General features: G+C 34.0%; 2 protein-coding genes across 2 annotated transcripts in view; one reads left to right on the top strand and one right to left on the bottom strand.

The window, feature by feature from the left end:
* Positions 1-26041, bottom strand: part of LOC136843705 (uncharacterized) — a 462741-nt gene that overhangs the window by 105014 nt on the left and 331686 nt on the right. The window lies entirely within an intron of this gene.
* On the top strand, positions 6111-22586 carry LOC136843703 (3-oxoacyl-[acyl-carrier-protein] reductase FabG-like). The gene is made up of 6 exons (XM_067112289.1): positions 6111-6245; positions 17449-17602; positions 18048-18270; positions 19532-19687; positions 21107-21187; positions 22100-22586. Exons 1-6 carry the CDS (start codon positions 6239-6241, stop codon positions 22241-22243), a joined length of 765 nt encoding a protein of 254 aa, XP_066968390.1. The 5' UTR covers positions 6111-6238; the 3' UTR covers positions 22244-22586.

Genomic DNA, 26041 nt, shown 5'->3' with positions numbered 1-26041 from the left:
GCCCTAGGAGTGCTGTTAACCAGCTCAGTGGTCTGGTTAAACTAAGGTATATATATATATATATATATATATATATATATATATATATATATATATATATATATATATATATATATATATATATATATATATATATATATATATATATATATATATATTTTTTTTTTTTCTTGCTGCTTTATTGTGATTGAAATTTTTCCAATATGTAATCGTATGTCTTTGTTAGGGTCTGTTAAGTGCTAATAATACCCCAAAAAATCAAACCGTAAATTTGTTACCAATTTGCTGCTCTTCTGATCCAGGCGACTAAAAACGGCAAAATTTACTCAAATGTCCGAAGAGAGTTCTGCCGTTTGCAAAGAGTCAGAGCAAAATTAACTTGATAGTGTCAGACCTTGGCCTATAGTGTATCCCTGGATATTAATACTTTTCAAATTATTTTACTGAAACAGGGTGAAATCAAGGATACAAGTTATGTTCCCACATGGGAACGCTGGGAGGAAATTAAGGAGACTTAAACTCTTTTTTCACAGCGATGGGTGAAGGCTCCTCACCGAGGGTGCATCACAATCAAACACAGGGGACTATTTGTTAAGCTTAGAAACTGCTGACTTTCCCAGATAAGATTTTGAATGTTTAAAAGTTTTCCTTGCTTGTATACAAACAGTATTGGTGACTGCTGTTCTCCTTAGTAAAAAAACAAAAGGAACCCAAGATTATTCTAAAGTTCCATTATGTAAAAAATAAACTTTGCATGTTGGCACATTCCATAATTTAAGAAACTCAAATGCCAATACAAAAGCCTAAAACTATATCAGCACTTTATATTGCTTATTTAAAACAAGAGTTAGTGATGATGAAATATCTGGAAAATTATGGTTTTAACACAACTAACCCTTATCAAACACTGGTACAAATATAACGGATGTACAGTACAGGTGTTCAAGGCAAAATAAAACGCATCTTCCTCTCCAGTAGACGTAAAAGGATGATTATCCTTAAAGGTCCTTGTGATTTTTGGTTTAAGATTCCCGAAAGAGATTAGTGGGGCGTCTAAGCCTGAAATGAAGTCGAAGCGTAAATTGTGTGTGACCGTACCTAAACTATCGCGCTAAAAGAGAGTTAAGTGGAAATCACAGATATTTTGTTAACAGATTATCAAAATATAATAAGCTCATGTAAACAGAGCTGGTGTCAACTACAAGAAGTTAAACGACGTTGGGGTTGGTCAGCAATTGGATGGGAGACCACCAAAAGTCACTTGACAATTGGCAATGACTGCCAAAAAACACATTCTGAAAACCTAAAGATATTATATATATGAGAGAGAGAGAGAGAGAGAGAGAGAGAGAGAGAGAGAGAGAGAGAGAGAGTCTACAGAAGGCGTAAGAGTGGACAGAAAAGAAAACTTCAAGCTCATGTTTCAGGTCATCAGTTGCCGCGATCAGACAAAGTTACCACCGGCTAGACGTTACATGGCGGATTATATTTCAATATTTCAACAGAGACTTTCGTCCCCGTATTCAGATAAAATGGACGGTTACAAAAACAACAGGAGCTTTTTTACTTTTATCGCCAGGAAAATGATAGAAAGGTTCGTGAAACTATAAATGAATTGTATCCATTAATGCAAAGTATTTATATACAACAGTGAAATGAATGATAGCATAATTTAGACATTTTTGTTTTTAATTCCATAGAGAAAAAAAAAATGAGGATTACCTTGATAGCCATCCAAATATATATATATATATATATATATATATATATATATATATATATATATATATATATATATATATATATATATATATATATATATATATATATATATATACATATATATATATATATATATATATATATATATATATATATATATATATATATATATATATATATATATATATATATATATATATATATATATATATGCGCTTTTGGGGCAAAGTTTTTCTTGTATGCAAATTTCTGTTGAATCCTATGGCCTTTTGATTGTTGATCAACTTATTAGTTTGACAATATTTTCTGAATCTTCTCCGTTCTTCCAAATTCAGCTGACGGACAAAAAACGAAGATTAACTCTGTTCCATTTACTAAAAACACAACACCACAGCTGCTCCGTCACTCGTCGTGGCCTCTTCAAAGTGTATAATCTGGACATCGCATCCTGTTGTTTTGTTACAGTGTGCGGACGGATATGTAGCGTCCAAAACAATAACAATACAATAAATCATTACAGTAATAATAAGTACAGAGTAAACAATTTTAATTTATTTACAGTTATAAAAGTACAATACAATAAAATTTATAATATAAACATAATTTACTATGTGAAAAATAATAATCGGAACAAAAGCCACGTGTTCCGGTGGCAACAAACAAAGCAGAAATAGAAATGCAGATATACGGATTATGAGGATAAGTGGAGTGTACCGGTACAAGGACGTTCTACAGTTTTTAAGAGAAAAATTGGCCCTCTATTCAGATCATTTCCCACTAGCCCTAGATAAAATAGTAAAGTTAGTTGAATTATGTGTATCAAACAACATCTTTTCATTCGGGGAGCCATTCTACTGTATAAACAAAAATTCGGATGCAGCATGGACAGCTATTTAAGTCCTGTTTTAGCCAATCTATACATGGAATATTTTGAAACTGTAATAATAAATGCAATGAAACCTAAAGACATGCTATGGATGAGATATTTTGGGATAATAAGTGGGGCAATTTCAATTAATTCCTTTTAAAAAATTAAATGCATTAGTGCCTAGCATCAAATTTAAAGTTCAATGGGAAAGAGACAACAAAATTCCTTTTCTTGACGTTTTAATAATTAGAGACAAGACAGAATACAAATTTACCATATGCTGAAAACCAACTTTCTCTGTCATACATCCATTTTTATAACTATCATGACATCTCTGTCAAGATTGGCATAGCCAGCAATTTATTCTTAAGAGCCTTACGGATTTGCTCCCCGGATTTCCTGGAAAAGGAAATTGAACTAATCCGTAAGCAGCTGTCATCTTTTAAAGTACCCTGACCATGTAATTGAGAAAGCGATCCACAAAGCGAACACAATTTTCTACGGTATCCCCCCCCCTCAAAACAAGGCCAGAGAGATCCCCAACAATATAATAAAAATCCCACACTTGGACAGGATTAAGACGTTGACACAGACACTTGGAAACTCTAACTATTTTGCTTTTACCTACCCAAATACCTTAGCCAAATCCCTGATTAACGTCCAACAAAAGCAGTCCCCAAATACACAGGCGTTTACGAAATCCCTTTTGATTGTGACCAGTCTTATATCAGTTTTACAGGCGAATCACTCCCCAAGAGATTAATACAGCATAAACTTTCAGTTAGGTACGACAACAGAGCTCAGCTATTTTTAACCACATTAATAACCATAATCACAGAATAGACTGGAATATGTCTCATATAATTTATAGCAGCAATTGTCGGTTCAAAAGCCAATGGTGGAATCAGCCTTGATTAAACAAAGAAATACGATGAATCTCAAGTGGGATTCAGATATTATAGATAAAATCTTCCTCCAACCAGCAATTAAGAAGATTAAAGAGAAATTATCAACTGGAGTGACGTAATGGCTGACCTATGGACCTTCTGGTATAAATACTGTTTTCGGTAACTTTTTCTCATTCAGTATTTGCCTGAGAAGAGAGACAGTTTGGTCTCTGAAATATAGCCTTTACTTTCTACATTTTAGCATTTTTATGGGCTCCTTATATTTGATGGAATTCTGTTTTAACAGAAAATATTTCACAGTCATATATATATACAGTATATATACTGTATATATATATATATATATATATATATATATATATATATATATATATATATATATATATATATATATATATATATATATATATATATATATATATATATATATATATTATATATATATATATATATATATATAATCATATATTAATTTCCTTGGCTGTCTTTCTGTGTGTGTGTCCCTCCCTTCCCCCTCCCTATCCCCCTTCCCCTCCCCTCCTCTCCCCTCCCTGCCCCCTTCCCCTCCCCTTCCTCCCTCCTTCCCTTCCCCCTCCCCTCCCCCTCCTTTCCCATCCCTCTACCCTCCCCTCCCCTTCCATTTTCCATGTTTTATGATGAAATAAAATGTGTTGAGATTGAGTACTGCTAACAAAATGTTTATAGATTTATATGAACATCATTTTTTAAAAATAATGTACAAGTTTTTCAAGTCAAAATATAACTTGCTTGACCCTTAGAATTTATATACGGTGTTCAATTAACATCATGTGGTAACTATGTACCACCTGCATTATGAGGATCACAGTAATTACTACTCCTGTTATACAACTGGAGTCTTTAAGATTTAAGAAGACGTTATAATCCAATGGGCGTTTATCCAGGAGGTGGAAGAAATGATTCCGAAGACAGATTCTGGATTTCCTCCCAGTGGCTCTGACAGGAATCCATTTAGAAGCTGAAGACGGCTTCACAGGATCCTGGAGTCTTTAAGAATTGAAGAAGACGTTATAATTCAATGGGCATTTCCTCAGGAATGCTTCAGGAGCTAAAGACTGCTTCAAAAGATCCTGGAGTTGTGAAGCAGTCTTTCAAGAATAATATTTTATTAACTGTCCAAAAATTTTCAGCATCAAGTGACCCAGTGGTATATAATAAAGGATTTTTGGTTGAGCTTTTTTTTTTTTATTTCGAAATGGACTTGGCGGATAATTCTAGAACAACACCTGGCACTACTGGTGATGGTCTGGAACTGCCAATGGCATCAGCATTGGTTCAAAACCCATCGGCAACTGCTCCTGCACCTACACCAAGATATGGCCAGTTGTTTGTATATGACTGGAAGGTAAACGGGGCTGGTGCTGCCCGTAGCCTTTTGCTGATTATTATCAATAGGGTTAATTTAGTTGTGGGTATGGGTAAGTGTATGATATTGGTATGGTATGGTATGGATATGGGTATGATACAGATATATGGGTACGGGTATGGGAATGGTATGGTATGGGTATGAAAGTTGAGTATACCTTAGTTTAACCAGACCACTGAGCTAATTAACAGCTCTCCTAGGGCTGGCCCGAAGGATTAGATCTATTTTACGTGGCTAAGAACCAACTGGTTACCTAGCAACAGGACCTACAGCTTATTGTGGAATCTGAACCACATTATAGCGAGAAATGAATTTCTATCACCAGAAATAAATTCCTCTTTATAATCCCTGGCCGGTCAGAGATTCGAACTCACGGCCAACAGACTGCTAGCTGAGAACGGAACCCGCCCAATGAGGAACAGTATGGGTATGGATATGGATATACTGTAGGTATGGAATGGATATGGGTATGGGTATAGGTATGGGTATGGCAAGGGTATGGGTATCAGTATGGGTATGGGTATAGGTACTGGTATGGTACAGATATGGGTATAGGTATGGGTATGGTACAGGTCTGTGTATAGGTATGGATATGGTACAGATGTGGGTATGGGTATGGAATGGGTATGAGTTTGGATATGGGTTTAGGTATGGTACAGATATGGGTATAGGTATGGCACAGATATAGGTATGGGTATGGGTGAGACACAGATATGGTTTTGGGTATGGGTATAGGTATGATACGGATGGATATATATATATATATATATATATATATATATATATATATATATATATATATATATATATATATATATATACATGTATATATAAGTATATGTATATGTATATAAAAGTATATGTGTACATATATATACATATATATGTATATATATAAATATATATGTGTATATATATACATATATATGCTTATATATATATATATATATATATATATATATATATATATATATATATATATATATATATATATATATATATATATATGGCACAACTTAAAAGCTGAATTTTGTCGTTTCTTCGTTTACTATCTGTCTCTGATAACACAAAAAATTAAAGTGATAAAAATTGATAATGTTAATTTGTTTATGATAAAAAATAATTGTCATATTTTTTTCAAACATTAAAGATTAAACGATAAAACAAAAGCTCCATAAATCTGAACTCCTCTCTCTCTCTCTCTCACTCTCTCTCTAAGCTCAGTAAGAATGGATTAGTCACGCCTACGACGCTGATATAGGATATAAGATGAGCAGAATGCTCTGATGTTCAGTCACCTGTGGTCAGTGGTAGTATTCACCGTTCGCTCTCAGGATGGAAGGTGAGGCGGTGGTCTTATTATATGGGCAATCTAATGACAGTATCCAAGCCCACATGCACTCATATACACACACACTCTCTCTCTCTCTCTCTCTCTCTCTCGCTCTCTCTCATATATATATATATATATATATATATATATATATATATATATATATATATATATATATATATATATATACATATATATATATATATATATATAATTTTCATAATCACAATGGCCTCTATACTGCTAGAATTTTTCAAACTACAGATGTCAGAATTTCAGAGGCTTTGTAGTAGAGTTGTAATATAAACTTTAGGCCAATGGCAAACCGCTGGGACTTATGAGGTTAGTCAACGCTAAAAATAATGTTGAAACAATTGTTTGATGGTGGAAAGTAAGATGGAAGAAAGAGAATATGAATGGAGGTATAGTAAAAAGAATGAGGGGGGGAGGGTTGCATTCAGGGGCCGAAGGGGCGCTGCAAAGAACCTTAAGTAATGCCTACAGTGCACTACGTCAAGTACAATGACGTCACTACATCTCCACGTGGCCTTTCAGTGGCATGCATGCATATCTGGTAAAAAGTGACTAGTAGATTCCACACACATACACACACACACACACACACACACACATATATATATATATATATATATATATATATATATATAAATATATATATATATATATATATATATATATATATATATATATACACACACACACACACTGTACAGTATATATATACATACATATAAATGTGTGTGCGTGTGTTTGTGTGTGATGGAAAGAGATGCACACAACTGTGCCAGGGACAAAAAAAGTATTATTAAAAGATTAAAAACTCTGTCTTTTCTTGAAACAAGAAATCATGAGAACACAAATCTTTGCAACTGTGTTTTTCAGTTATTCATTTTGTATACCATTATTTTAAGATGTGAAAGGCACATCTCTCTCTCTCTCTCTCTCTCTCTCTCTCTCTCTCTCTCTCTCTCTCTCTCTCTCTCTCTCTGTGATGTGACATTCTCTCGGTGAGACGTAATCGTTCATGGTCTGGATAATCTACCCGATAATACGCGTCTTACATACAATTAGCGAATGAAATATAGCTAAAAGTGTTCGTGAACTATCGGTGATTAGCTTAATATCAGATTAGAGTGATAAACCGTCTAATAAGTTGTTTGAGTGAATTAATAAAATCTGAAAATCATGGAGGAGTCAACCAACAGTGGCAAAAGGTGGAGAAACCTTGCTTGCATCGGAGATATTCAATATGATGAATTGGCAGGAAGGGAACTTGGTTTGCTGATCGTGGAGATGAATTGCAACATCGACCAAAAAGATGTGAAAGCATTCACAGACATATTGAAAGGATACAATCCTTCAAACTGGAGCAAATCGGTAGAAAATATAATGAAAATAATAGAAGGGATACCAATGAAAGTTCAAGTTATCAAAAGACTTATAAAGAAAATCTACAAAAATCAACACATTCCATCAAAGAAAATAAGTACGGTGGAATTAGTGAATATATTGATTGATGCAATAGGCAAACGGATGCCTAAAGCATGTAAACTATGTAGAGTGTGGTATAGCATTGTAAATCCACAAAACCTGATTAGGAAATGCTATGCTTGCCACGTACCGACACACCCTTCATGTGCTGAAGTAGAGCAAAATAGAAATAAGGACACAAAAATATTTTGATAAACATGTCTAGTATGGATAGACAAGGTCATTAAATCAAGACTTAATGTACAGATTGTGGAGGATGAAGAAGATGAAGAAGAGGAAGAAGAGGAAAATAGAAAAGAAGAAAATAAGACTGAAGAGAGAGAAAAGATTAATGAAAACAAAGAACAGGATAATAGTATGGATGCAGAGAAAATCATAGATTCTACATATGAGGCAATACAGCAACATACATATGACGAAATAAATTATGACATGATAAATCAAAATAAAATCCCAAAGAGGTTGTACCCGGATCTCCATACTGATGGGAAAGAACAAGAAAAAAAAAAGAAAAGAAAGACACAGTATGCACCCTTTTGAAAAGAGGGAATGCAGGTTTGGTGAAAGATGTTATTACAAACATCCCAAGATATGTCACAATTATGAGATCTATGGCAAATGTGCATATCTAGATGGCTATGAAGAGGAATGCAGCGATCTACATCCAAAAATATGTAGAAACTGGAAAGAAGGAAATGGATGTAGGTTTAATAAGAAATGTAGGTACATGCATCCTGTAGCCATGAAAACCAAAATCAAAATCAAATACATATAAAAACCAAGGTAAAAATTAAACAAATAAAGAAAAGAACAAAGATCTTGTGATGAAGGCAAAAACAAGCCAACAACACATTATGAAATGTCAGCACCACGATATGAGCCATCAGCACCTAGATATAGCACAAGGAACAAGCAATGTATCTATGATGCTGGGGATGGTGCAGATATGGAGATAAGTGCAGGTTTATGCACAAAGTGAATAAATATGAAGCTGGAAGATCAAATATAATGGAAAAGTTGGATTTTTTTAATGTACGAATTTCTGGAAATGAAAAAAAGATCAACATATCAGAACAGGAAAGAGACATGGGAAAATCCTTATTATTACCCATATTAGATAATGGAGATAATACGCAAAACCATCATAGTGATGAACTTTCTGATCGAGGGTTTAGTTTCGAGTAACTCAAAAGAAATATAGAGTTCTTAGAAGAACTAACCCAAAATGAAAAATAGAAATATTGAATATAAGTGAAACCTGGTATTCCCAAGAGACTGGTAATGATGACCAGATAAAGGGTTTCAAACTTATAGATCAGATAGAAAAAATAGAAATCAAGGGGGAACCGCGATATATGGGAGAGATGCCAATCAAGGAAAAATCTGTGAGAAATATAGTAACACAGAATGTGAATTAATAGCGGTAGAATTTGAATCTGAAAAAATTAGTGAACATTGTAATATATAGACCCCTAATACTAAAAGAGTTTGACATAATAATTGAAAAATTGGATGAAATATGTAGAAATCACAAGGACTGGACTATACTCCTAACCGGAGACTTTAACTTTCCTTTTGTAGAATGGAAAGAACGAATAGGAGACTGTGGTTGTATTTATACATATAAAAAAGAGAGCAATAGTAGTGCAGAAGATAAGAGGAAATTTGAAAAGCTATTAGATATGCTACTAGAACATAACATTCAGCAAATAAATCACCTACCAACAAGAAAGGATAATATTTTAGACCTAGTATTTGTGAATGAGGTGAACTATGTTAAAGAAATAATAGTATATAACACGAGTATTTCGGACCATAATGTCATAGAACTAACAGTCCGTTCCAGAACATACGAAAACAGAGAAAAGCAAGAGACGAAAAAATGGGAAGGATATGGAAAATACAATTTCTATAGTAAGAATATAAATTGGTCAAAAATAAATGAAGAATTAAACAAAGAATGGGAAAACATATTTGTAAGTGATGATATACAGGTAAATACCGATATATTATATAAAATATTAGAGGAAATAGTGGAAAATATATACCGAAGAAAAAAGTAATCATCAGTCACGAATTCCAAGAGACAGAAGGATCTTGTTCCAGAAAATTAGAAAGTGGAAAAAAGCTCTTGCAAAAGAAAAGAATGCATGGAAAGTGATGGAACTAAAAGTAAGATAGAAAATGCAGAACAAAAGATTATACAATCAAAAGAAAATGAAAAATGGAACCTAGAAGAAATGACACTACAAAATATCAAGCAAAAACTAAAAATTTTTTATTCATATGCAAAAAGATGAATAAAATAAGAGTAGAAATAGGCCCTCTAAGAATTGAAGGGCTATTAACGAATGAAAAAAGGAAATATGTAACATATTAGCAGAAAGATATAAGAGTGAATTTACACCTAGAATTGACAATGAAGATAATGATACAGAAATAAGAGATGAAAATACTGAATACTTATCAGATATAGATATTACAGAAGCCAATATTGTACAGGCTATTAATGAAATTAAAAATGGATCAGCAGCAGGACCAGATGGAGTACCTGCCATATTGTTAAAGAAAGTGGTTCATTCAATCGCAAACCTGCTAGCAATATTATTAAGACAAAGTATAGATACAGGCAAGATTTATGATGAGCATAAATTAGCATATATTACTCCTACTTTCAAAAGTGGTTCAAGACTAGAGGCAAGTAATTATAGGCCTGTGAGTCTGACATCTCATATTATGAAAGTATATGAAAGGGTATTGAAAAAAAAAATATAATGAAACATTTAATGAAAAATAGATTGTTCAATATAGGACAACATGGTTTTGTACCCGGAAAAAGTACACAAACCCAACTGTTAGTCCACCATGAAAGCATATATAAAAATATGATAAATGAAAAAGATACAGATGTGGTTTACCTAGACTTTGCAAAAGCTTTTGACAAGGTAGATCATAATATATTAGCGAAAAAAAATTAGAAAACATAACATTGTTGACAAAGTAGGAAGATGGATAAAAGAATTTTTGCAAAACAGAAAACACATAGTGATTGCAAACGATGAGAAATCGGATGAAGCTACGGTAATATCCGGTGTACCACAGGGTACGGTGTTAGCTGCATTGCTGTTTGTGATTATGATTGCAGACATAGACAGTAATGTTAAGGACTCAGTAGTAAGAAGTTTCGCAGATGACACAAGAATAAGTAGAGAAATTGCTTGTGATGAAGATAGGAACTCGCTACAAAGAGACCTAAACAAAATATATAAATGGGCAGAGATAAATAGGATGGTATTTAACTCTGATAAATTTGAATCAATGAACTATGGTGATAAAGTAGGAATGCTATATGCATATAAAGGACCTAATAATGAGACAATCACAAACAAGGAAGCAGTTAAAGACCTTGGTGTGATGTTGAATAGGAATATGTTATGCAATGATCAAATAGCAATTTATTGGCAAAATGCAAAGCAAAAATGGGAATGTTGTTCCGGCACTTCAAAACAAGAAAAGCTGAACACATGATTATGCTTTATAAAACGTACGTACGTAGTCCACTTGAATATTGCAATATAATATGGTACCCACACTACCAAAAGGATATTGCACAAATAGAGAGTGTACAAAGGTCATTTACAGCTAGAATAGAAGAAGTTAAGGACCTTGACTACTGGGAAAGACTACAATTCTTAAATTTATATAGTCTTGAAAGGAGAAGAGAACGCTACATGGTAATTCAAGCATGGAAACAGATAGAAGGAATTACTGAAAACATCATGGAACTAAAATTATCAAAAAGAGCAAGCAGAGGTAGATTAATAGTGCCAAAAACTATACCAGGAAAATTAAGGAAAGCACACAGGACATTAATCCACCACGCACCAGCATCGATAATGCAGCGTCTATTCAATGCGCTACCAGCTCATCTGAGGAACATAACAGGAGTGAGCGTAGATGTGTTTAAGAATAAGCTCGACAAATATCTAAGATGCATCCCAGACCATCCAAGACTGGAAGATGCAAAATATACCGGAAGATGCGTTAGCAACTCTCTGGTAGACATCAAAGGCGCCTCACACTGAGGGACCTGGGGCAACCCGAACGAATTGTAAGGTCTGTAAGGTAAGGTAAGGCCTAATGTCTCAGTGGTAGCGTACTCAGCTCGTAAATTTAGGGACCAGTGTGATCAATGAACCATATAGTGTAAGCAAATTAGGATTGAACCCGAAAGTAACTAGCATAAAGACGTATTTGGTACCATTAGAATCGCATTTTTTTCCATTTTTCGCCTGTATCATTATTGGATCAAATGTACTACTTTTAACAGCGATCTTAATATACTTTTTGTATTATCTTGAAAATAGTTTTTACAGTTTCTAAATATACCAATATATTCAAGAAATAGCAGTTTTTTTAAAAGGATTCTGTAATTTAGCTATTTTGGGTATAATAAAATTTTAAGAGTGAAACTAGAATCTGTTTTATTCTATGCAAATTTCGATTTTAAGTGTTGTTTTGATCATTTCTATTTTGTTTTATTCTAATTTATTGTAGTTCCATCTTTTGATATCACAGGTTGTAAAGTGGACAAGAAAAGATTAGTGATGGATTGTGAAAAAGGAAACAGTTCGAAGACACAGGATCATACGACCATGGATGAAGCATTACATGAATATTGCTGTATTAAATGCAAAGATCCCCAGTCACAACATCAAGATCTCACAACTGTGAAGAAAGGAGTGGAAAATCTTGTTGAATATAGCAAATCAATAGGTGATTATCAAATGACTAATATGCTTTTGACAAGTAAAGCAAGTGGAACAATAATTCGTATTCACAGAGATTGCCAGAAAAGTGTATACAGTGAAATGAAACGAAAGTCACCAGAGCCAACTGAGAGCAAGATGAAAATGCAAAAATTGGCAACAAGACGATCTGGGGTAAGATACCCAGGTTTAACTGGAAAAAACAGTGCATAGTATGTGGGAAAGAGTGTGTTTACAAAAGAAACCACCCTGATCGCACTGATTGGCGGCAAGTTCAAGTACTTTCAGTGCGGAAAACCTTGCTCTCAATCTGCTCTTCTAGAAATGACTAACCCGCAGAAAATGTGAAAAGGAGACTATTGGATTGTATTGATTTGGTAGCAGCTGAAGCGCGATGTCACTTTCATTGTCGAAATGAATTCAAGATAAATATACCAGCAAGTTCTACACCTGGAAGACCAAATGATCAAGATAGGATGGCTTATTTCAATGTAGTTTGCACTTGGTTGGAATCTGATGCTGAAATCCACACCGTGGCTGAGATCTATAATAGACTGGTAGAAATAGCTGGCTCTGTGGATAGTATGTATAGACAGAAATGGTTGAAAACAAAGTTAAAGCAAAGGTATGGAGGCCACATTACTATTTTTGAAGGGGAGGGTAAAAGTAGTAAGGTTTGTTTCCGTAACATGATGGAATACTTAATTAATGGCAAATGGTACCAGGATCGAAAGTCTAGTACTCAGGATGAAGCTGAAAGAATAATATCAATGGCTGCAAATTGATATTAGATGATATTCGATCCAGCAATTTCGACTGTGAGCGGTACCCAACAACAGAAAAGATGCAGAGTACTGAACATGCATTGTAATGGATTCCTTGGAAACTGCGATTGTTTATGCAGTGTATCTATAAAAATACATTAAAACAATGCAGTATTGGTCAAGCATTAGTTAGCGCCACCCGTCCACGATCATCTGTACCACCCATACTTTTTGGGCTGGGTGTGGATGTTGACCATGTCTTTGGATCAAGGTGGCTTATTGATCAGCTTAACAAATTACGTTTTTGTGTGAGCGTGGATGAAGTAACCAGGTATAAACAGTTTGCTATGGAAAATGACAGCTATGAGAAAGAAGTTAGCAAATTAGCTGAATCGTTTACCCAGTGGTCAGCTGACAACGTCGATCACAACGTCAGAACCTTGGATGGAAAAGGCTCCCTACACGGCATGGGCATAATATTGTCGACCACTAGTAACCTTGGTTCTTCATATCCAACAAGTCACTCTCCAATCAAACGCAACAAATTGAAGAAGGTAGAAGATGTGATTAAACACAAAGGCATCCCAATCATAAACTATTCGTCATTATCAACAACTGGACTGTCGAAAATGATCTTCAAGGAAAGATGTACGCTGGATCTTATGCAAGACATTCATTCTCCCGTCCAACTAGATTTACTCTGCAGCAGCGCTATATTCTTGAAAGATAAGGGAACTCGTCCAAACTGGTCTGGCTATATGAATGAAGTCTGTGGAGGAGAATATCCTGGAAAATCTTCGGTGTCCTCCTTCCAATAATTGATCTAAACCCTTCAGATCTCTCATGCATATACTCAACATTGTTATTCATCATAGACCAATCTAAATGTCTGAAAGTTCAAGCACCCATGGTAACTTTTGATCAGCCACTTTGGTTAAAAGCAATGGAGGTAGTGCAAGCAAAATCAATGAATGTGGTTCTGATCTTGGGTGGTTTTCATCTCATGATGAGTTTCCTTGGAAGTATTGGTGACGTTATGAAAGGGTCTGGAATTTCTGAGGCACTCAGCACTGTGTATGGTAACAATGCAGTGGAACACATGCTGTCTGGAAAAGCAATTTCAAGGGCTCTTAGAGGTTACTTTCTTATCACCTCAGCACTTCATTCAAAGCTTTTGTCTACATTTTTCCAGCTCATATTGATAGAACTGAAATGAGTACAGAAGAGGAGGGCGAAGAATATAGACAAGATAGTGATGTGAGCAGCTCTGAAATGGACATCTTTATTCAAAGGGACCCTGTATTTAAATTTGTAGAACCTTAACAACAGAACAAGTAGAAAACCTGGAATTGATTGACAGGAAACTTCATGAGGATCCAATAAATTTTAAAGTACATCTTCAAACGTCAGAGGAGCTGATCCAGCTAGAAGATCAGCTGAAAAGATATAAAGATTACCTTGCTGTACAATCTAGAACAGCAAAATTCTGGCTCCAGTATATTCATTATATTGATGTCCTAAAGCTATTCATACATGCAGAAAGAACAGGAAACTGGGCACTGCATCTAGATGCTCTGAGCAAGATGGTTGATCTGTTTGCTGCGACAGGTTACTACAATTATACCATGTGTGCAAGACTTCATTTACAACAGATGCTTGATAAAATTTCAATAGCCAGTATTCATGTAAAATTCAAAATAAGTTAGAAATCAATTTATATCAGAGCTCTTAACATAATTTTCATCCTTTCCTAGTTATCAAGGCAAATCATCAGATACATTGTCATCTCTCCACTATGCCAAGTTCACGGAAATTTTACCTCCAACTGACAGTGCATTGAAGTTCCATGCATATAGAGTCCACCTTCAAGTTGCACAATGGAAAACTCTCAGTCCTAACTGCCTAACCCTCTGGATTGGGGGTGGTCTCTAAAGAGTGGAATTATGACACCTGTGATGACAGATTTTGAGCCTGCCCCAGAGAGAATCTTGCTATTTATTAGATGCAAATGCAAAATTTCAAACAAAAATGTGTGTTCTGGAAATATCTGTTCTTGTGTTCGTAGCGCCTTGAAATGCGTACCAGCATGTAGTGGCTGTCAAGGTGAATCATGTTGCAACAGCTCTGTCACACCTGAGCTTCCAATAGATGATAACTATAATGAAACAGACAGAAATTTGTTTGACTTATTTGTGTAGGGGAAACAGTATGATTTTAATCTACATTTTATTCATGTGTTTGCTCAATGTGATGATACTATATAAACAGTAATCATACCAATACTACTTAGCTTTCTTTAAACCCAAGGTCAACTGTAAATATTATGACAAGCTCATACTAACTGAAAATTTCTTGTAAAATAAGGTCATACAGATTTTCTTAATAAATAAAAAGGAATTTGTTGAACCAGAGTAGCTACATGTCTATAATGGCGAAAAATATCCTCACAAGTTGAGTGAAAACCTGCTAAAGACCATAGTTCACGTTTGCACTTATTTTTTTTTCACCGAAGCTAAGAAGTGAGGCTTTTAGTGAGTTAATCTACAGGAAATTGTTGATCTAATGGTACCAAATATTGCTTTTTGCTAATTACTTCCGGGCTTGATCCATTTTTGGGCTAATTTGCTTAGACTAATATGGAAATGTGCGATATGGTCCCTCTTCCTAAATTCCAGTGTGTCTGTTGTTCCAAGCCGTGAATAATATATTTAACTGCTAGTTGACCTTAGCGAACAGCAACCAGGGTGAGAGAGAGAGAGAGAGAGAGAGAGAGAGAGAGAGAGAGAGAGAGAGAGAGAGAGACTGTTCATGGGTCCGTCGGTGAAACGTTAGCCATCAAAACGGCGGGTCCTTGGCGAGGTACTCCTCACCACTCCACTACTGCAAAAACCGCTCATAACATATGCGGAAGAACGTTTATTGGAACATAATAGCTTTGGCATGTTCAGCAGAATAATGATTATAGTCATTAATAATAGAACTTTAATTACAGCTTAATGAAGTAAAAAACCAGCCAAGGATCACACTTGTACCATAGAATACCAGTGCGGCTTTTGCGGTTTCTTTGGCCAAAATATCGCGTTACCTTCGACCTTTCTTAAGCGTCTCGCACTTAAGTTTCCTCTGAACATAATGTTAATCGAATTCGTTTTCTATTCAAGTTGTTTTAGACGCTCGTTGAAAATTAGTAAAGAATTCAGTTGGAGAATTGATGCTAAATACTTAGCCCTTTTGTTGCTTTCTTGGCCCCCTCAGGACTTTCCTTCTTTTTTTTTTTCAAAAGACTGTAAAATAAATCATTTTGACCGGAAAAGGAATATCATTTGATAATTAAACATTAAAAGTTAGGTTTGATTCTTTGGTTAGCCTTGCTCTGGAATTTTTCTCTGAAAACTTTGACATTATTTGCGCATTCCGACGATGATGAAGACAGCCATAAGAATTTTGGTGGTCCTGTCTTTTACAACAAATATTGAGTGTCGTAATACTGTCTATATTTATAGTATGGGTAAGGTAAGTACTTAGAATAGATATATTTAGCATCTAAGCATCGATGACTTCAAGATGTTCGCGTAAGGTAACTATGTCTACCTATTATTATTATTATTATTACTAGTCACCTCATCTACTCTTTTGCATATAAATTAATCTGATATTGTTTTAACTCATGCGCAGTTTATAATTTTATAGAAAAATGTCTTTTAAATAAATGCTTTGTTAATCTATCGCTTCTCACATTATCCCTTTCATTGTAAAGGTTAAACATTTATTAAAACAATGTTTTCCTTGTTACAATAAAGTACCACTTTAAACACTCTTCCTTGTAAGTATTTCCCTTCAGGATTACTCGACTTTTTGCTTTTAGATATTCCATTTCATCATTTGCAAATGGGTAGGCATAATTCACTACATTTAGTAGTGAAAGTGAGCTTGTCTGAAATGTTCCCCCTCAGACCACATAGGGAGAGTAATTCATTTTTATCTATGAATCATTTCCTTCCAACGTTTCAGTACTTTCGACAAACATTTTAATTTATATTAAATTCTGCTCCTTTTCAGCTTGGAACCAATGTATTCGTGAGTTTGAGAAGGTTTCTTAAAGCTTTAATTGTGAATTCAAAACAGTTCATTCAAAATTTAAATAATCTCTTTTAAAATATCCGCCAGACTGGGCATCAAGTCGCGTAGCTTTGGTGACAGGAGGTGGCCGCAGAGTGGGCAAGGCCATTGCTACAGCTCTTCACAAGTCTGGATATAAAGTAGTCATTCACTGCAATTCTTCCAAGGATGCTGCTCTCGAGTTTGCCAACGAGCTCAACAGGTAATTCCTTTCTCATCTTGTGATTGAGTGGTTCTTTGCGTTATAGATTATAAGTTGCGTCTTGTCTGGTGATAAAGAAAGATATACTGACTGACAAACGGACACTTCAAGTAATGTTTTGCCTAAGAGGCTCAGAATTTAAAGATGAAGTTTAAAGTTACTTACAGGTAAAACATTCTTCAAAGAATAAAAAACGACAGTGAAAAACTTATCAATAAAATTATCATGCTAAAAACTATTCTTAAACCTTCGTTCAGTTAAATATTATTTCTGTCATAATTAGACCTCAATTATGTCTTAAAAATAACGTTACGAACTTGAGAGAGAGAGAGAGAGAGAGAGAGAGAGAGAGAGAGAGAGAGAGAGAGAGAGAGAGAGAGAGAGAGATTTCAGTCTTAATAATGAAACTATTTAATAATTTGTTAACTTCTTCCCCAATTTTCAGCCAGCGGTCAGACACAGCCTTCGTCGTAAGCGGCGATTTATCCAAAGACGTGGTAGACACCTGCCGAAGGCTGGTGAAGGAGGCGACGGAGAAGTGGGGACGTCTTGACCTTCTCGTGAACAACGCTTCCTTGTTCTTCCTCACGCCCCTGGACACGGCTACAGACCAGCAGTGGAATCAGTTAATGGACACAAACCTTAAGGCACCTTATTTCTTAGCACAAGTCAGTTTTCATCTTCAACCTATTATCAGATGACTCCACCTCGTTTAGTCGTACACTCACTTTTTTTGCCCTCCATCTTTGTTGTTACCCATTGCCAGTAGCACCTGACGGTTGCACTTCACACTCGCTTTCATTGTTATTCCGATTCTCACTGTGATTCATGTCTATTGAACCAAGTACCCCCCCCCACCACCCAGCCCCCACCCTCCATCCCCATTACTGCTCTATGTCCTTCCAGTTTAGTCATAATGTTTATCTTTAAGAAAAATTATATTTGACATCATTCATTGAAAAATTATATTTTCTTTACTAAACTTATACTTTTTATGACTAAAATTAATAAACACCATGGTAAACTGCATTCTATTATCTCTCATATTTTCATAATGAAATTGAACCAGCACTTGTGTTGCATTAACAGTATGGCGATTCCATTAAATCATACAAAAAAATTATTGCTCTCAGCATGAAGTTGTAAGTAAATAATTTTGCCCTACACTAAACAGTGTTGGTCTGATTTTCTCTTTCGTTTTCTCGCATTACCTGAAATTTCCTAAATCATCGGGTCAGTGGCCTCGACGGGATGCGTCCGATTATCTGGTCAATCTCAGCAGGTGTTTTCTTGAATTACGATACTAGATCCAACTACATTTCTTTTTCTGAAATTAGATTTTGGTGCAGCGGATGAAACTGCTTTCTCGATCACTTTTTCTCAATATAATCTAATCTTTCCCATATTTCGAAATTTGACATTACTCAGTTTTTCACCTTCTCCAAGGCATTTATATGCCTTTCTAACCAGGTGTGTTTTCGATTTGTGTCACCGAGGGCATAGCTTTCTTTATTGTGCTTTCGCTTCAGTACGTAGTGAAAATATTAAGTCATACTACCCAAATTCATTCCCTGTTCTTGAACTTTCCAGTCAGTTGGCATAAAGTTAACAAATCGCATACTAATCATGTACTCCAACTTTCAAAATCCTTTTTAAAAAATCTCTTTTCAGCAATGAATATCGTTTAAGCAAGTTTTTCATTTCAATGAAAATACAGTACTTTAAAATTCGGCCAAGGTGAGCACATTCATTGACTAATTGGTTATCAAGAAAATGTGATAGCTCTCTGAACGCTTATTCAGACTATAAACTTAACGGAAGAAAATTCATAAATTAGTTTGAAGTATCCAGGCCGATTCTCTTTAAGGAAAAGGAATTGCTGATCGGAATGTTTGCAAATAAAAATTGATTATTAATTTCATATCTTAGGCAGCATCTCCTCATCTGCGTAAGACGAAGGGGAGCATTATTAATATGTGTGACATCATTGGGGAACAAGCGTCTCCACCTCTGACTATCTATGGCATCAGCAAAGCTGCACTCATCATGACTACTAAGAACCTCGCCATTGAATTGGGACCAGAGGTAAAGGAATATTCACACGCTCACACACTGTATATATATATACATACATACATACATACATATATATATATATATATATATATATATATATATATATATATATATATATATATATATATTTATATATGTATACACATATTTATATTTTTAAATATATAAAATATATGTGTATATATATGTATGTATGTATGTATATGTATACACATATTTATATATAATTTATATGTACATGTATACACATTTGTATATAATATATAAATACATATATTTATATACTTATATATGTGTATGTATGTATATATATATATATATATATATATATATATATATATATATATATATATGTATATGCATACACATATATTTATGTATAAATAATATATATATATATATATATATATATATATATATATATATATATGAAATTTTTATCACACCGTGATTTATATACAATCATGAAGCTACAAATGTCGCTTAATATCGAAATTCACGCTACCTCGGTATATCTCCGTTGGAGAATTGTCGCCGAAGGGGAATTTATATAAGTGATAAATGAATTGGAATCGTGGGGACACGAACCCGCGACGAAAGCCTATTCAGCGACTCCAGTTGACGTAAACCATTGACCGAGGTAGCGTGAATTTCGATATTAAGCGACATTTGTAGCTTCATGATTATATATATATATATGTGTGTGTGTGTGTGTGTGTGTGTGTTTGTATGTATGTATGTAAGTTTGTATATATATGAGAATATATATATATATATATATATATATATATATATATATATATATATATATATATATAAATATATATATATATATGTATGTATTATTTATATATATATATATATATATATATATATATATATATATATATATATATATATATATATATATATATATATATATGTGTGTGTGTGTGTGTGTGTGTAATTTATTAGAATTATAAGACAACATCGATGCAATAATTATTCTAGTTACTATAATGTTTGGTTACAATTGCTGTACTTTAGTGGACCATGATTATAATTTTGACACATATGATTAATGTAGAATTACATTTCCTCTAGCACACTTTTTGTGCACATAAACTCGTGTCCTTCATTGTTCTTGGAATTAATAAGTAAAAAGGGAAGAAAATAATTCGTTTCGCTTCCTTCATTGCGTACGTAAATGCAAAATTGTGACTAACTTCATCCCGTTTGGAAAAGGAATAACGAATCTTTTGCTGCGGATTTTCTTATCAAATAAACTTAACCATTTTAATTCCGTTCTTCCCTGATTTAATATGCTCTAAATTCTTTTTCCCATCTTTCTTTTAGTAACTGAAATTGAGGAAGTTGTCTGTCACTGAATTGCAAATTCATCACCATGAAATATTAACGTCAGTAATATTTAGTAATCATCAAATTTAGGTTCGCGTGAATTACATCTGCCCGGGAGCTGTGATGTGGCCGGAGGTCGAGAAGGAGCATCACGACGACTCTTTCAGAAACGTGAGACATTTTTTACTTTTTACTTTTAAGTATGTGATGTTGGGTGTCTAAAAAATTGTTTCGATGGGGTTCAGTGAAATATCTTAGATGTAAAGGTAACAGAACCAGCAGAAATTGGTGAGATTTTAAGACAAACCAACCTGTGATGGAATCCAGGATTATTTTTTATTATCACAGTAAATCCTGTCACGAAAAAATTAACTCAACCGTCAGAAGGCAAAGATTTTATTAATAAATTCCTTCCTTCCGCAAAGCTAGTCTAATGAACGTAATCATTATTTTTTATCATTTATAATTTCCTTTTGAACCTCTGTTTCATTAAACCAACAGTACGTGTGACAGCAGATAATATACGAGCAATCAGTAACTCATTTCTGTTATCTGAGCGTATCGTATTGATAGATGTATGTGCTCATGAGCTTTCTGAATTTGCAAGAGTACTCGGTCCCTGGAAATTCTCATTTCTTTATGATGTGTGCTTCTCTGCACCTGAAAGTTCAGTGGATGAGACACAAAATTACCTTTGGGTTACAAAATCATGAATTTCTGTAGGACGGCCTAAAAGAAAATAAAAGAAAAGAAAAGAAAGGGAGACAGAACGAACCAATCCACCTCAATTCTTTGGGGAAGGAAAAGTTGACGTCCTCTTTTCCCTCTGAATGAGTTGTTATCAGAAACAAAATAACATTTTATAAATTAGGTATTATAGGCTATAGAATTGTTATGGATCGTAACAAATATATATACTTATGAGTCATAAAAACCAAAATATGTTTCTTTACATGTAGCCGACCTGTCTTGTGACTCTTACCTTTCATAATAAAAAAATAAAAAAATTCAAAATAAGTTTCCATAACTTTGTGTTAATAGTAGGAAAATAAGTAATAACAGAGTTATTTTCTTCTTTCAAAGGAGTGGCTGTCTAGAACTCCGCTGAATGCCATCGGAACGGGAGAGAACGTAGCAGACGCCGTTCTGTTCTTGGCCTCACCTTCATCGTCATACATGACCGGTTCCTGCATCAGGATATGTGGTGGCCGTTCGCTCAGGCTCTGAAAAAGCTGGTTAACTGCCTCAGTAGGCCTACTACTTCCCGGGGGCAAAATATCATGGCCGTTGAAACCTGATCTACGGTTGAGAGGGAATTTAATTTGTTTGCAGAAAAGTAGCTCAATCTGGAATCATTGTGTCTGTTTAATCTCTAGTGATTCTCTCTGTTCCGCAATAATGAAAGCGTTGATATGAATATCTTAGAATACTCAAAACTATACAAAGGCTGTGCCCCGGAAAACAGGTCTAGGTGAAGATTTTCCGCTGCATACTCTCTGTTGATCTGTGGAAATCTCTCGTGAAAAAGTGAAATTATGATGAAGTCTACAGAAGTAAAGCATTTTGTCTGCGTGGTCTCCTTAAATTTTCATCATTCTGCTATGAAATAAAAAAAAAACTAGACAGATGACAAGAAATTGAAAAGCGTTAGAAAACTTTATAATGCAAACTATAACTAAAGATGGACCTCTCTTTAGCATAGCAATATAAATAACATGCAAGCTATATGTGCAGGATCACTCTCATTTGCTTATTAAATTATTACTTGGATTCCTTTGAACTCTCAGCCCGCGAAAGCTAAAGCATAAAATTATTGCCGGAATGGCAAAACTGGAATTATATCCACGTATTACCGTGCCAAAATCGGACTTAAAAAAAAAACAAAAAATTACAAAAAAAAGGAATAACCTACCTTAGGAATTACAAAACTGAAAGGAAAACTCTTTGTTTTATACTTATAGACTGCAACCTAGACCTATGGAAACTAGTGTGAAAAAGTTTAATTGCAAAATTAATAACATTTCGATGAGCGCTGCTAATATGAGTCATATGATAATGCGAAAACACTACATAACCAAACGCGTTTTCCTGTATTGTTTTTGCTGAACGCTACACACACACACACACACAATATACATATATATATATATATATATATATATATATATATATATATATATATATATATATATATATATATATATTGTGTGTGTGTGTTGTGTATACACTGATTTTTACAGCTTGAGATTAAGAAAGGTTAGAAAAAATATACAAGGTCTTTTCTTATCACCCAATTATATTTAATGGGACATTTGGCATCATTATCTTATCCAGGTCTAATATTACTTGACATCGTATCAAAGAGATAGCGCAGAATATAACTAACATACATAAAACTGTATAAAATCCATTTTTATTTGGGATTCCTTTCAATCATCCTATTTTTCACGATTTCCTGTTTTCCATATCTAACTGGAAGGCCAACGAGGTCATTTCTCTTAAGAGTTAATCATCCTTTGCCGAAATATACAAGATTCTCTAGTAACTTCTTTAAGGGCTTTTCTAGGGAAAGAAAACGGTGATGCCAAAGACAGTGAGTTCCTCATGATCTCGTACTCCAGCTCATGAAGAAAAGAGTCTTCTGTTCAGTTAGCTGAACAGATATTATCTCACCAGTGACATGATGAATTCTTTTCGGCCATACCAAAAGATCACACAGTCACTCACTGTGTGGGTTCATCGGCCCTTACCGTGTTCAGTAATCATTACTAGCAAATAATTGGCTGATTAAGCTTACACAGTAGTTATAATATATATATATATATATATATATATATATATATATATATATATATATATACATATATATATATATATATATATATATGTATATATATATATATATATATATATATATATATACATATATATATATATATATATGTATATATATATATATATATATATATATACATATATATATATATATATATATATATATATATGTATATATATATATATATATATATATATATATATATATATATATATATATATATATACATATATTATATATATATATATATATATATATATATATATATATATATATATATATATATAATTGTAATAGCTACAATGTCCTCTTAACTTATCAAATTCTTCGCTTTTTTTGGATGCGCTTGTCACTACAAAGACTTAAGATCCAAGTGCAAGAAATATGAACTAATTATGATGTTTGGCAGCGGGAATGTGACGTTGTGATTATGGGACGGGTTCGCTTCCTGCTGCCGGACATCATAATTGCTTCATATTTCTTGCACTTGGATGCAAAGGCTTTGTAGCGACAAGCTCATTCAAAAAGCGTGAAGAATTCAAGAAGTAATTATATATAAATATATATACTGTACATGTATACACACATTTATATATAACTTCTTCTTTTAACGTGCTTGTTTTCCCATTGTGTATGGGGTAAGCACGATGCCTTCTTTGAAGGACTTTGATTTGGCTTTGGGGTAGACTGTAGTCTCGATCGGCTACCCGGCCTGTCATCGCTTAGACCCCGGTAGCGTATATACATGTATTGTACCAGTCACCAGCGCCCTTTCTCCTAGCAGCGAGGGGTCGTTGCGCGGTTAGGTCGACAATCGAGACGTGTGAGGTGTCTGTTATATTTTTAGAAGATGTTGGAGTGGCTTTGTATGTGTGTGCATCAGTCTGTAACACCCATTTGCTTTAAGCAAACCTACCCGTTGATTACATACATAATCCCGAGGTGTCTACACGGATAGCAAAGTATATGTGTGTGTATATATATATATATATATATATATATATATATATATATATATATATATATATATATATATATATATATATATATATATATATGTGTGTGTTGATATATGTTAGTGAATGCTAGCAGTAAGATTTCCCTTCTACAAATATCGTTGAATATGACAACGAAGTTGCAGTTTATTAGGTTCTTACTAATGTTCTCTATTTTCTTTACTACCTTCCCGTGTTCCTTGGGTAATTGGTGGAGTAAAGTACCAAAATTCATGTTGATAGGTGTTCATTGAACAGGAAGTTCCATCTCGTCTAGACACATTTTCGACTACAACATACCATTCATTGAAAGGAATACGTGTCAAATATATAACTGCTTAATGAGTAATATTCAGCGGTTAGCAATTAGTGTTTTGAAATTGTCAGTTAAAACATACAGATTTGTTGTCTAACTTGTTGATCTGGACCGTTAATAATTACCTAGAAGTGGTATTGTAGTATTTACATACTTGGAAATAACCAGACAAAAAGTAAAAAAATAAAGATTGAAGATTAACAAGGAATGGTAAAGGATACTTTCAAATAGTTAATGTAAAATTAATGAATACACTTTCACACATGTAAAAAGTATATGTAAGATACAAAATACAAAATTATCATTATCAAGGTAGAACCAGATGAAATATAACGACAATGAAAATAACCGAAATATTTTATTGGTGTAACCTGGAAGGTATATTTACTTAGTCCGATGAGTGCCTTCTCTCACGATCGGAAGGAAAAATTATTGCATTTATTCCTTGTACGTTGAAGGGAGGTCTATGAATATTTATGTATACGCCCTCAATGTATTTTAGTCTCTTAGTATCGGAGGCTTTGTCAATAGTTTTGGTGTCGGCCTCGAGCATTTCCTTGGTTAGATCCGAGTCGTGTGCGTCTCTAGTATGGTTTTTAATACTACCGTTTTTCAAATGCACAGTAAGTCTTCTTGAAAGTGAAGTTTTAGTATTTCCTATACAAGCAATATTTCGCGACTTACAGTTCGTAATTTGACATGTGTACTTATATACTACATTACACCTATCAAGAGAGCGCTGCTTGTTATATGAACTTAGTGATTAAGTTTGCTGTCCCAAGTTCTTATAACACACCTGGAGGTCAATTCTAACGGTTTCCGCAATTGGTGTTATTCCATGCCTTACAATATCTCGAAGTACCTTCTCATCTGTCATC

This window comes from Macrobrachium rosenbergii, chromosome 12 (genome assembly GCF_040412425.1).
Source record: "Macrobrachium rosenbergii isolate ZJJX-2024 chromosome 12, ASM4041242v1, whole genome shotgun sequence".
NCBI lineage: Eukaryota > Metazoa > Arthropoda > Malacostraca > Decapoda > Palaemonidae > Macrobrachium > Macrobrachium rosenbergii.
The sequence above is the reverse complement of the archived record's forward strand: the minus strand, read 5'-3'. Positions and strand labels throughout refer to the sequence as shown.

Bases quoted from the DNA above. Each gene is read 5' to 3' on its own strand.
- LOC136843703 (XM_067112289.1), top strand. The intron at 17,603-18,047 runs GTAATTCCTTTC...CCCAATTTTCAG, and splicing joins TTTGCCAACGAGCTCAACAG to CCAGCGGTCAGACACAGCCT. The intron at 21,188-22,099 runs GTGAGACATTTT...CTTCTTTCAAAG, and splicing joins ACGACGACTCTTTCAGAAAC to GAGTGGCTGTCTAGAACTCC.